Source organism: Bison bison, unplaced genomic scaffold (assembly GCF_000754665.1).
Source record: "Bison bison bison isolate TAMUID 2011002044 unplaced genomic scaffold, Bison_UMD1.0 scf7180017864460, whole genome shotgun sequence".
In the NCBI taxonomy this organism is placed as follows: domain Eukaryota; kingdom Metazoa; phylum Chordata; class Mammalia; order Artiodactyla; family Bovidae; genus Bison; species Bison bison.
Window position 1 is genome coordinate 2,555,624 of NW_011495022.1, and position 14,226 is coordinate 2,569,849.

General features: G+C 40.8%; 1 protein-coding gene across 7 annotated transcripts in view; it reads right to left on the reverse strand.

The window, feature by feature from the left end:
* OSBPL6 (oxysterol binding protein-like 6) overlaps window positions 1–14,226 on the reverse strand; it is a 154,824-nt gene that overhangs the window by 74,939 nt on the left and 65,659 nt on the right. For 6 of the 7 annotated variants that reach the window (XM_010859762.1, XM_010859766.1, XM_010859760.1 and 3 more), the window contains one exon: window positions 13,469–13,728. In XM_010859762.1, coding sequence (XP_010858064.1) covers window positions 13,469–13,570 — 102 coding nt within the window. In that variant the 5' untranslated portion in view covers window positions 13,571–13,728. Of the gene's footprint in view, window positions 1–13,468; window positions 13,729–14,226 lie in introns of those variants that run through there. The other variant, XM_010859768.1, reaches the window with a different exon arrangement.

The following is a 14,226-nucleotide window of genomic DNA, read 5'->3' on the forward strand; positions in this document are numbered from 1 at the left end:
GTGCTGGAGAAGACTCTTGAGAGTCCCTTGAACTGCAAGGAGATCAAACCAGTCAGTCCTAAAGGAAATTAACCTTGCCTATTCATTGGAAGAACTGAATGTGAAGCTGAAGCTCCAATACTTAGGCCACCTGATGTAAAGAACTGACTCATTGGAAAAGACCCCAATGCTGGGAAAGATGGAAGGCAAAAGGAGAAGCGGGTGATAGAGAATGACATGATTAGATAGCATCACCGACTCAATGGACATGAATTTGAGCAAACTCAGGGAGATGGTGGAGGACAGAGGAGTCTGGCATGCTGCAGTCCATGAGGTCGCAAAGAATCGGACATGACTTAGCAACTTAACAACAGCAACAATACAATATTAGCAACAGTACAATGACAAAAAACTACAGCAATTTCAATTAGTCTTTAACCTTAAGACTAACTGAACACATCTACCACAACCTTCCATGGAAACAGAGGGGCAGAAATGAATAAAACAAAAATAAGTTTACAGCATTCTTAAATAGGGTGCAACCATGAGGTTTGCTTCCAAGTTTCCAGAACTAAGCGCAAGTCAGCTAGCTCTACTTCAGGAATGCAGTGTCTGATGAAGAGAAAAGAATGTAGTTTTGCAGTCACATAGACAAGCATACAAACCCCCATGCTGCTATTTATTATGTAAATAAAGAGGGCAAGTCATGAACCTCTCTCAGCCTCAGTGTTTTCTATCTCCAAAATGGAGATGTTAAAGTCTACCTTAGAAGACACTGCAAGTCACTGACTTGGCACCCAGTGTATGGACAGTCCTACCATACACTGGCACACAGCAGGCACTCCATAAATGGTGGCTAACAGCTCGGTTACAAACGATGTACGAAAAAATGTTTAGGAATCTTGCGCATTCTTATTTCCACAGAAAGATGTGTCCAAATACTCTACAGGTGTACGACACCTGGGTGCCCGTTGGAAGCTGAGAGGCCATATCTGACAAGGCCATTATGTTACCTGGTCAATCTAGCAACTGTAGTCAGCACCATCTCATGACCGGAGCACCGGAGCTTACTGAGAAAGCTGACAGAGTGAGTGGAGACAGGTGCCCTTGGATACTTGCCAGTGGGAAAGCAACAGCAGTGGACAGCGATGCACACTGCACATCTTGTGAATGCCTACAGCAAAAGAGGCTCGCGGTCTTGCCTGCTGTCTTCTTAATCATGTTCTTAAAGGGACTATTTTTATTATTTTGGGAATAGCATAAAGTACCAAAATCACCAAAGCCAGAAGGCCATGACTGAAGAAGCAGTTAATTCTACTACTTTCTCTATAGTAATGATTATCTTGCTCTCACTGAAAGATGGCAGAATTACATTAATAATAAATCTCCATATAAGCACCACTAAGATGAATGAAAGTAGAAAACTTTAGGCACAGTGGCTGGGAAAATTCCACACAGCACACCTGGGAAACCCTGAGGGAAGAACCAACAGTCATCACATTCTTGACTCTTGCTGCATAGAAACACAAGCTTGTTAAGAGCCAACAGCTATGGCCCCACAATGAAGTCATCTGTTGTTGGAAACCCTGCATTGTAAGAAATACAATCAGGGCCCATGGAGTGGTCCATTTATAGCCAAGAGGAGTTCAGCAATCTTGACTATGAAGTGGTAAAAGGCAAATGAATAAACAATTCTTTCATTCCCATGGTTGCCTTTCAGTAACACTAGAACCAGAACTTACCTGTGGGCTTGCTCCCTACCTGTACTCACAAACATGCAGCAAAACTACTGAAAACCCAGCAACTACGATCATACCTCATTACGGCACTTACAACCGAACGGCAAATAAAAGGACAAATACGAAGCCCATTTCAAGAGCAAAGGCTCTGGAATGTACAGAGTTAATAAGAGGCAGGAGAACAGTTCTGGATGACTAGAAAAGGACACTGAGGTCAAGCTAATTTGTACTTTTCTATAAGGCTATTAAAATGACCCAGAACAGACAAAGGTTTTCCGTATGATCATCACTCAAGATTTTGCTAACAAGCAAAAAAAATCGTATAAACATTTTTATATGTATATTTAAGGCAGAGTTGGGTTTGTTTTGATTACCCTTGTAAACTCAGAGCAGATATATCTATGCTTTGCCTATATGTACTCATAAATATTTGCTGAAAGAATGAACAAATATTTGCTATAATAATATACAGTGTCCAAGTTCCCACTTTCTGGAAAACATGCTTAAATTTCTATGAGTTAAATATAGATAGTTAGAGGGCAAAGAGGGGCACAGGTTTTGCTCATAGCATCTCAAAAATGGTTTTAAAAACTTGCTTTAAGTGTCCCATCTGGTATATACTTCATATTCATTTAATTTTAAATCTTATGGAATTAAGGCTTACAATTTGATAATTAAAATAGATGACATTTATATTGTATTTACTATATTCCATATACTGTTTTAAACATATATATGTTTTACATACATATGCACATTAACCCATAAAATATAACCTTTAAAAATAAACGTTTTTGACGATAGAAGCTATACATGTCCACTGCAGAAATTTGAGGGGAGGAGAAAAAAAGAAACCAAACCCACCCACAACCAGCAATAAACTCTTACAATATCCTGGTATATTTGCTTTCAGCTTTTTAAATGAACATTTACTCTTGATTCTTAAAAACAAAATTGGAAATACACTATATTTTCAATGTAATACCTGGGTCTTTTTCATTTAACAATATATAATTTTCTCAGAGCTTTAAACATTTTAAAAACATTTTTAACAGCTGTGCAATATTCCACTGTATGGCTATGAGTCAGGTTATTAAATGAATTCCTTGTTGAATATTAGATTACTTCTAATTTTTTAATACCATAAACATACTTTGAGAAACATCTCTGCACAGAAATCTTTACATGTATCTTTGGTTGTTTCCCTAGAATGCATTTCTTACAAGCTGAGCTACCAGGTCCTATGGTTTGATTTTTTAAAAGACTTTAGATACATACTGCAAAATTTCCCTCCAGAAAAGCAGAATTAATTAACATGCCCAGCAGTAGTACATGACAGCATCCATTTCCCTGAAACCTCATCAACCTGACTATTCCCTTTACTACAAAATCTGCTCTTTAACTAGTATTTGAGGTCAAGAAGCCTGACACAACATGCATGGGGCTTTCCTTTACTTTTGTGAAGGTATTTTAATTATAATTGTTAGGTAGTTAGAATAGAAAAACGGAGTCCAGAATGGCAGTGGCTAAAAGACAAGGAAGGGAAAAGCCCACGAAAATACAACAGAGGAAGGCCCAAGGACTGGAGTGAGGACCTCAGGTAGAACAAACAGCTCTCCTGGCTAGCCCAATTTACATAGGGCAGGCCCAGGGGGAGGAGAAAAAACATATAAAAAGAGGAGCCAAAGGGCCGGGGGTCTCTCTCTCTCTCTCTCTCTCTCTCTCTCTCTCTCTCGGGTGCATGCTCTCTCTCTCTTCTCCCTCTCTCTCTCTCTTCTCTTCACGTCTTTTGGGACGGCATGCCCTCACACCTCGAGGATGTATTTTCCTTTATTTTCTAAATAAAACTGAGCTGTAACACAGAGCTGTAACACTGATCTGTCCGAGAGCTGTGTGACACACCGAGAGCTTTAACGTCCGTCACTTCAAATTTTTGTTGTGACGAGACAGAACCGAGGAAATTACACACTCCCCTGACACAACCTAGGAGAATTACTAAGACAGAAGGATGGTAATTTTTTCTATGTGTCCAAGTTGAAAGTCAAATAGAGCAGTTTTGTTGATGCTTTGGGATGATGTTTTTATAGTCCTAGTGAAATACCTGAAATGTGTTCTATAGAAGTGATTGTGTCCAGCCTCGGTGAACAACAACCTCCCGAGGAAGCTTCTGCAAACAACAGATTCCCAGACCTCATCAATGACCTACGAATGAGACTCTCCGGGGTTCGTAACTGATTATACTGTGCTTCTCTCCATTTAGTGTTATGCCTAAGAACCCAGCAGGCAGTATTCATCTTGGCTCTGAAGGATGGACAGACTTGCTTCTATAAACAGGCTAACCCAAACCAGCCAGAAGGTAAGAAAATAATTCCTTAAGTGAGAAACCAAGGCAGGCGGAGAGATCCAAAGTGCTCTGGCAAACACACCAGGGCAAGCAGCAAACAGATTCTTTCTGAGATAACATTGAGTTCTCAATCACTTGTGGGTAATGAGTATCTATGTGCCAGGTGGCAAATTTCCTTCCAGTGGTCTCAGTTTCAGCACATTTGACACGGACTGAACACACGCCGTAAACATCAAGCAGCACTGACGGCAATCTCCAAATGGTGGGGACAGCAAGAAATCTGTGGGGCCGCTCATTTCGTTTCATAGAAAAGGCTAACTGTAGTTTTCGGTAAACAAATAAATGATCGGAACTTCTCACTCCAAAAGCAATACATGTAGTGTAAGTCCAGAAAATTTAACATTCAGGAAAGCACAAACTACAAAAATTCACCTTTAATACCAGGACTTCACAATCATTATTAATATTTTCATCTGTGTACTTTCTGGTCTACTGTTTCCCAGGCCAACGAGGACGTGAAAAATTACTGCTATTGTTGAGGGAAAAAATGAGGAAGTGATATATAACTCAAGAGTAACTGACAAATGCCGTGTTACAAAGTTCACTTAGACAAGTACAGAAGGCCCTTTCCCCAGACATTCCTGCTCATCCAGCCCTACTACGGAGCATACAAGTGGAGTGGTCAAGAACAGGAACTCCAGAATCAGGCTTCCAGGGAGCAAATCCTGACTTAGCTGCTCATTAGTGTGGCCAGAATATTTCACCACTTTATACCAAAGTTTAGTTCTCTGAAATAGTGATATTTCAGCCTTCCACAGTGAGAACTCATGAGAAAGCAGCTGTTGCTGGTATTGTTCTATTATTCATGAACTGTGCCTAATATTTAGACTTCTTAAAACACCCAATTTTAAAAACGCACCTAAATCACAAAAGTTGGTCATAACGTGACTTTTTGCAAGCAGATACTATTTTTCCCATCAACATTGGTCCTAAGTCTTAAAAGCTAGGTTCCTTGGGATGACTGGAATCACCAAAAGGCTAACTTGGAAGCAAGTCAGGAATTTAAACTAACCTGGCATCCAGGGCTTTATATATCAGTCTCGCTATGGTTAAGACACTGCTTCCCTGATAGCTCAGTTGGTAAAGAATCTGCCTGCAATGCAGGAGACCTAGGTTTGATCCCTGGGTCAGGAAGATCCTCTGAAGAAGGGAAAGGCTATCCACTCCAGCATTCTAGCCTGGAGAATTCCATGGACCATACAGTCCATGGGGTCACAGAGTCAGACACAACTGAGTGACTTTCACTTATCACTTTAGTATTTCTCTCTGAACTGAGAGCTGGGTTCCAGGGTTATCTGGCAAATCCCTGGATCCACTGAATTCTAAAATTTTTCTATTTAGATACTGGCAGATTTCAAATTATTCTCCTCCTCACTGATCAGACTGAAGATAATTTAAACTGGAAGTTAGATATAAATCAAGAATGCTTGAATTTTTTCTCTCCAGAACTGAGAATATTTGTATTTGGGGAACATTATATTTTTCACAATCCAAAGATGGAAATAGGTTTCATATTCAGAAAATAAAGATGCTATATTTCAAAGCAGTAACTTGGTTTAGCAAAGCTATTTGAAAAAGATACTTCAGAGATTCAACTGGAAGAAAAATATTCCAAGTCAGTTTCTGTATATGCTGGGGGATATTTTTATCAATCTGTTTGTCCAAGAATAAAACTTGCTATGAAAACCCTGTACACAAAGTATAGTTGTTAATGAAGAACATTTTTACTTTCTGGTTTTCTAGACATCTTCTTCACTAGTAATGAAAGTTGCAAATAGAGCAGACGCTGATATCAGAACTGGGTTGTTATGTGGTGGTAAACCAGACCATGGTTACCTGAGTCCCACTGAATCACTGTTGGGGCAGCCTCCCATGCTACCAGAGAACATTAACTGCATGGGTCATGGTTTGTTAACTGTTATAGATAATGTATAGGAAACTTTTTTTTCTTAGTATTAATACTTTATTCTTTTCTTTTCTGGCTGTGCCGCATGGCATGTGGGATCTTAGTTCCCCAACCAGGGATTGACCCCATGCTCCTGCAATGGAAATGCAGCGTCTTTACCAATGGATCACCAGGGAAGTCCCAGGAAACATTTTTAGATATCCATGTAATTGAAATCTTCTATTAGTTGTAATCACTGACCATAATATTGAATATATATTTTATTAAACACTGGCAAGAAGATTAACTATCAGCCTCTTATGATTTATTAGGAATATCATTTTTTTCCTTAAAAAGTTCTTTATTTTATGATCTCTAAGCTTCTGTAAACTTTAAATCATTATAGGGATAGCTGTTTGTTTTTCTTTGATTTTTCATTAAACAAACAGATTGACTCATACGTGCCTTTCACATCTAACTCGGTAGAGCTATAACAATTCACTCTAGTAATAGACATTGTCACCTGGTAATTGGGCTTTCTTGGTGGCTCAGATGGCAAAGAATCTGCCTGCGATGTGGGATACCCGGGTTCTGTCCTTGGGTTGGGAAGATCCCCTAGAGAAGGGAATGGCTACCCACTCCAGCGTTCTTGTCTGGAAAATCCCATGGAGAGAGGAGCCTGACAGACTACAGTCCATGGGATCGCAAAGATTTGGACACGACTGAGCAACTAACACTATCTGATAATTATTCATTCCAAATTCCAAGTTCCTGGAGCAACAGTATCTGATCTTCTGAAATGGTTTGATAACAACACAAGTAAAAATAAGCATTGGCTCCAGAGGCTTCACTTTAAAAAATGTAGATGTGGGTTTCCCTGGTTGGCTCAGTGGTAAAGAATCTGCTTGCCAATGCAGGGGACATTCGGTCCCTGATCCTGGAGGATCCCACATGCCTCAGAGAACTAAGCCCATGTGCCACGACTACTGAGCCTTGCTCTAGAGCCTGGGAGCCGTAAGTACTGAGCCCATGCGCCACAACTACTGAAGTTCGTGGCCTTTAGTGCCTGTGCTCCATAACAAGAGAAGCCATGGCAATCAGAAGCCTGCACACCGCAACTAGAGAGCAGCCTCCGCTCACCCCAACTAGAGAAAAGCCTCCACAGCAATGAAGACCCAGAACATCCAAAAATAAATACATAAAATTATTTTTTAAAATGGTCCACATTAAAAAAAAAAAACTTTTTTAAAATGTAGATCCTTGGCCTGATCCCAAACTACTGAAACTGTCTCAACAGGGTGGTCTCAGTTTTGTATACTGCAAAAAATTCTCTAAAAAATGTAATCATAAGGGTAATTATCAAAACAAACAAACAGAACCCAATCGGCTTGCTATAAGCCAATTACATAGTATTACTGAAAAATAAGTACGATGAGAGACTGGGAAACAACAACTCTTATTTTAGAGTTATCTCCCACCCCACCAATAGTTTTAACATCTGTGCAGAATGCTCCCATTGCTTTGCTTTTGTTTGATATCTCTGCCTACATAAGCCCCAAGTCATTTATTCTTCTGTACAGTTGCCATGAGCAGCAAGCAGGAGGCTCTGTGCTCTCCTGGTATCTTCTGCCACTTCTGGACCATCCCTCCTCTACTTTCAAAGCCCACTGTTTTTGGGAGACTCAACTCCTGACTGTACTTTCTCTCTTTGCTGTCATCTCCTAATTGCATGATCATTCCCTCACAGCTACCAAGGCCTCTGGAGCCTGGTTCACAATCTTCCTATCCATGCCAATATCTCATTCACTTGCTTATTCAAATATATTCTGAGCCAAATTATATGCCAGGACTGTAGAAGGTGCTGCTGCTGCTAAGTCGCTTCAGTTGTGTCCGACTCTGTGCGACCCCAGAGACGGCAGCCCACCAGGCTCCCCCATCCCTGGGATTCTCCAGGCAAGAATACTGGAATGGGTTGCCACTTCCTTTTCCAATGCATGAAAGTGAAAAGTGAAAGAGAAGTCACTCAGTCGAGTCCGACTCTTAGCGACCTCGTGGACTGCAGCCTACCAGGCTCCTCCATCCATGGGATTTTCCAGGCAAGAGTACTGGAGTGGGGTGCTAATGGTACTAGGGAGACATTATTAGACAAAATAAAACTTCTGTTTCCAGGGTGCCTGCACTGCAGTGATAAGGAGCAGAGGAAGGGATACAAATGTAAACAGGTGAATATGTAACATGTCAGATAGTGGTTAATGCTCTAAAGACAAAAGCAGGTAAGTGGACAGTGAGTGATGAGGATACACAGGGGAGGGTGGGGGAAGGCTGCCCAAAGAGGGTACGTTTAGAGAATGAGTCAAGAGTGTGAGCATATCTGGGGATACTCGGAGGAAAAGCAAGCTGGTCAGAGGGGGCCCAGAATGCAAAGTCCCTGAGGTTGGGAGCATGCTTGGCACATCTAAGGAAGATGCTGGGGAGCACTATGTGGAATGTGGTAGGAGATGAGACCAGAAAGGTATATGCAGATCCAGGTTATGAATGACCTTGTAGACAATGGTCAGCAGCTCAAATATTTGGAGAGCGATGGGAAACCATTGGAGGCCTGGGCACAGGTGAGAGGCTTGATTTGACTTAGCTTTAAAGGGACCACTTTGACTACTTTGTGAAAAATGACCTGAAGGTTAGTCAAAGGTAGAAGTAGGGAGACCAGTTAGAAGGATATGGCCATAGTCTGGGTGAGGAATGATGGTGGCTCAGACCAGGGCAGAGGGAGAAGAGGAGGGAAGTAGTGGTCAGATTCAGGACATCCTGAAGGCAGAACCAATGGGATTCACTGAGGGTCTGGACGCGTGGTGTGAAGAAAAGAGAGGAGTCGAGGATGGCTCCTGCAAGATTTTTGGCCTTACCAGTGGAAGGACAGAGTTGCTGTTTACTGAGATAAGGGGGACTGGGAAGGAGTAGATTTGAGAGAGAAATTAAGAGTTCAGTTTTGGACATGTTAAGTTTGAGATGCCTTCTGAGTATCCAAGTGGAGCTCTCCCTTGGTCACTTAAATATTACTGTTGTCAACTAATTGACATCCCGAATCAGGGTTCGTGAATTCAAATGCTTTCAGGGGCCAGGCAGGAAACACAAAATATTGCAATACAATAAGGAGAGGAAGAGACTGTGGCTGATGAGAGAGCAAATGCCTCATCTAAACAGGAAGCCAACCCTGAGCCCAGTCTAGTGCTGCCATTTGGGATCTGGGCCAAGTGTTCCTTTACCTTCCCATTTCGAAATAGAAAGAAGAATCTGGACTTTCAACAACCAAACATTAGGGAAATAAAAAAGCTCCACAATCTATCACATTTGAGAAGTGCTCAGTTAAATCAAGTTCTGGCTGCAGGATTTATTGGTGTCTTTATTAATTGCAAAAAATGACTGGGTTTAGCATTTCTCTAATCTACCTGACAGCAGAACCCTCTTTTCATGCAACATTTCTAGGGACAAGCATTCCTTGGACCATACTTTGGGAAATGCTGGTTATGCAAAAGTCCTAGACATCTAATCAACCTATTTCCTCTCCTAAAAATTTAGGGAGTGTATTTCTTGCATTTTCAGAACCATAGTTGAACACACAAACACACATATACACAGATACAGCCAATTCTGTTAGCTGTTCTAACATCTGATATCAGTCTTGAACAAAGTGTAAATGGAGCAGTTACTAAAGTCTTCCAAATTGTTAAATACTAAGTGGGACCCTGACCTTTTCATTGGTGAAGAAACATTAGTGAAACCACAGGGGCACCAAATCACTTCATTTCCCATCTCCTCTCCCTCCTTCACTGGTTGGGCTACATAATTCAGTGGCAGGAAGGGCAGCCAATTACTACTATGCAGTTGACAGATGTTCTTTGTTTATACTCATCTATGAGGATAAATAAATCTGGATTGGAAAATCTGTAATAAAAAGACAAGACTAATATTGTTGCAGATCTTTAAAAATATCCTCTAGGATACATTAAAATACTTGAGGTGCAAGGCTTGTCTCTGAAGAATCAGACTGTGAAGTCTGTTTAAAAGAGCTTGCAATATAGTTGAGGAGATCAGTACATAAAAAGATAACAAGGAAGTGTCAAATGTCAAAAAGTTCTATAAAGCTCAGAGAAAGGAAAGGTCAGCATGGGTTAGTGGCCAGTGAGAGTGTCACTTGACTAGTCCTTGAAGCACAAAAGGTATTGAGTTGAGAGGAGGGTGGTGGGAATCCATGCAGGAAAGTCAGGAGCAGGGATGGAGATAAGGAAGTTTTGGGAGCCATGAGCAGACAAGACTGTACAGGTTGGGAGGAAAATAAGAGACTGCAGCTGGATCCAATCATGGTGGTCTCTTGATATAAAGTAATCATATATCATGCAGGTAACTGAAAGTCTTTGAAATAATTTGAGCATGAATCTTCCAGATTCAGGAAATTTGAGCTCAGGAGGCCACAAGGAATCAGTGAAGCATGAGTACTCTGCAGGACCCCAGGGTGAGGTGATGAGAATCTAGGTTAGGAAATGAGCAGTGAGACTAGAAAGAAAGAATGATATTATGAAGGAGGAAATAATCAGTGGGACTTGTTAACCTACTGAATGTGGGAGAAACAAAGAAGAAATGACTTTGGCCTTGAGTCTACACGAGAATGATTATCCTGATAGTAAACTGGTTTATACACACTGATTTAGGGTGATAATGACACAATTAAGTAGAAATGCCCAATCAAGTAATTCACGACCTGGAACTAGAAGTTGGGAAGGGCAGGCAAATAATGTGCAGAAAGTCACCACTGTATGGCATGTACTATGTGCTAGAGCCTTTGTGTGTATGATCAGTTTAGGAGAGAAACAGGGATGGACTTTGCAATTTGACACCATCTACATAGACGTCGAAGAATTGATGCTTTTGAACTGTGGTGTTGGACAAGACTCTTGAGAGTCCCTTGGACTGCAAGGAGATCCAACCAGTTCATCCTAAAGGAGATCAGTCCTGGGTGTTCATTGGAAGGACTGATACTGAAGCTGAAACTCCAATACTTTGGCCACCTCATGAGAAGAGTTGACGCATTGGAAAAGACCCTGATGCTGGGAGGGATTGGGGGCAGGAGGAGAAGGGGACGACAGAGGATAAGATGGCTGGATGGCATCACTGACTTGATGCATATGAGTTTGGTAAACTCCGGGAGTTGGTGATGGACAGGGAGGCCTGGCGTGCTGCAATACATGGGGTTGCAAAGAGTCGGACACGACTGAGCAACTGAACTGAACTGAACATAGATGTCAGTCAAATCAGGAGAATGGTAACATTCAATGAAGACCAATTCATCATTTTCTCTACGTCCTTCACCATGAAAATAGCCATCACAAAAAAAAAAAAATAGATGCATTAAAAACTACTACATCATAGTCTGTCACAAGATCACTCACATTTTCTGATTTCCTTAAGCTAATACAAGATTTTAACAAGTGATGAGACATGGAGGGAAAAGAACTGGAATGGTTCTTTATTCCCCTCTCCCTTGAGGCAGATAAACAGATACAAAACAGGAGGCAGGAAGGAACCAGGGGAGAAAGTACTTGGGAGAGTTTCCCCTGCTGAGATAAACAGGAATGAAAGTAAACTCTTTCCTTGAAGAAGAATAACCATTTGAATGTTTCTTATTTTTCTAGAATGCATTATCAGGCATGCTATTTTATTCCCATCATAAAACCTTCTGTCCACAAGCCAGCCAGGAGTCACACATTCCACCTCCAAACCTCCTCTGGTGGATCAGAGTCTCAGTTCCGCCCTGTTTTTTTTGCATGCTCACCCCAGAGCTCAGGTAAAACAGGCAGTTCAACTAAGCCTGACAGATGTTTCTGCAACAGTCAGCAATCTCTTCCATTTGCTATAGTTCTCCAGGGTGAGCAGGGTTGATCCCTTCCTTCCCTCAGCAGCCAGGAGGCCACACTGCTTAAAATTCCTCTCAATTTAAATGCTCAGGGCAAGGGGAAAATAGAGAAGCCATGACAAGAGAGGCCAGAGGCAGGTGAAGGGTAGCATGAAATTGCAAACTTAGAAAGCATCTCCGTGTGCAGTAGTAATTTAATTTAAATGTGTTTTCATTCATAGTACTCTTACTTTTTTTAAACTCTAAAGATGTAATGAACATTATAACTTTGTGTAATCACAGATTCAGCTAATGACATAACTGCTTCTAATGAACAGAACATAGATGTCCTCTTTGAATTCCCCTGCAATTTCTTGCTAGAAATAGGAAAGGGAGTTCGGAGTGGGAATCTGTAGACTGAGGGCTCTCTAAGGAACATCTCCAGAAGTGCATTCCTACCATCTAGAAGAAGGAATTCTCATGTGGAACTGGCATCTCAAGGCCCAAGTCTGTACTACAGAATATCAGATAACTGAGGTGTGCACTTCTAGCAAACTAGAAAAATAGCAAACTAAGCAAAATACTCTGAACATATAAAATAGGAGAGAAAAAACTGCACAATAATGTTCGCTAACTGGATGTCCCCCAAAAGGAAAGCTTTTAGAAAAAGTTAACATCTGCTTATTGTGAAAGTCTATCACAAGATAACATTATAATGGCAAATAATATTCAGTTAAGTGCTGGGCAAAAAAATTCACCTGTCTTGACAAAGAAGCGTATTCATATGACTAACCTCCATACAACCTTGTCTGTATAATAGCCACTAAAGTAGTAATAAAGTAAAAACGGCTCAGTAGTGTCTGATTCTTTGCAACCCCATGGACTATGAATTCTCCAGGTCAGAATACTAGAGTGGGTAGCCGTTCCCTTCTCCAGGGGATCTGCCCAACCCAGGGATTGAATCCAGGTCCCCTGCATTGCAGGTAGATTCTTTACCAGCTGAGCCACCAGGGAAGTCCAAAGTAGTAATAAAGTATCCTGTAAACAAAAATAATTTACAGAATGAGCTACATGGAATAATTAAGCAATAATAATTTAATTTCTCTATTGACTTCAATTTCTTGATTCTATAATTATATTTGTAACCTCATTCCTGAATCTGTTACCAGATTCCATGAAACTCCAAACAGAAGTTCATGCACAGCAGACCAATGAGAGACCTGTCGGAAGATGCCAAGTCCCTTTCAACCTCCGCAAGTGAAGAAGAAATAGCAGAACATTCATGTTCCAGAAGCCACCTTCTGCCTCCAGGTACAGACATGGGGAGAACACTGAGGGCTTCACTCAGCCACTCTTCCTGTGGCTTGTACTCTGAAAAAGGATTCTCAATTATAGAAAATCAAGAGCAAGATCTTCATGACATCATCAGGCAGATCTACAGAACACAGTGAGTTTTCCTGGGGAATAAAAATCTTCACAACAAAAGTTTCAGAGTTAATTAGCAATCCCATCATATCCTGATGTTACTACAGTTGCTCCAAAATAACAAAACATACTTTATACTCTTCTCTTACCTGCCTACTGTCCCTCTGGGAGGACGTCGAAGAGGAGGCACTTCTATGGGTGGGGGTGGATGTTTTGTGAGCAGGGGATATGCCCTTCTCGTCTGAACTCATAGCTGCAGTTACAGTCTAGTTGAACGCACTGAAGACCATGCCAATTGTGTTTCAAATTCGCAGACAAAGAAGCAGGTGATTTTTTTCAGCTTTAGTCCATTTCATGAATCAGGTTTCATTAGAAAAGAGGAGACAAATATTGAGGGTGTCCCAAACACCTAAAAATAAAATGAACAAACAAAAAAAAACCTCATGTAAATGATTTTAAAAAACATTACATTAAAATCATTTTATTTAGGAAACAAATATGAGAGGAAGAACTCTGACATATTACTAAATATTATTTCTTCTAGATTTTAAGGTAGAGGATAAAAGTGTTAATATGTAACAAACATCTGTCAACATGGAAAACAGGAAGAGACCATATGTTAAAGTGATATTCTTCCACTGTATTCTCATTGTTTTAAAGCAAATTACAATGTTATGTTCTGGATCTTCATGCCAAAGTTCATCAGTTGGTTCCCCTGAAATGCAATTTCCCCTGCTCAAGGGATTATAATGGGAGCACCGTCCATATCTGTTACCAGTTTAGTTCAGTCATTTTATACATGTGACAGTTAAATCCAACACAAAGAAGTCAGTGACAAAAGTGAAAAGAGTTGATGCATTTCGTGCATCATATGATCCAATGTTTGGGAAGGATCAAGGGATACACC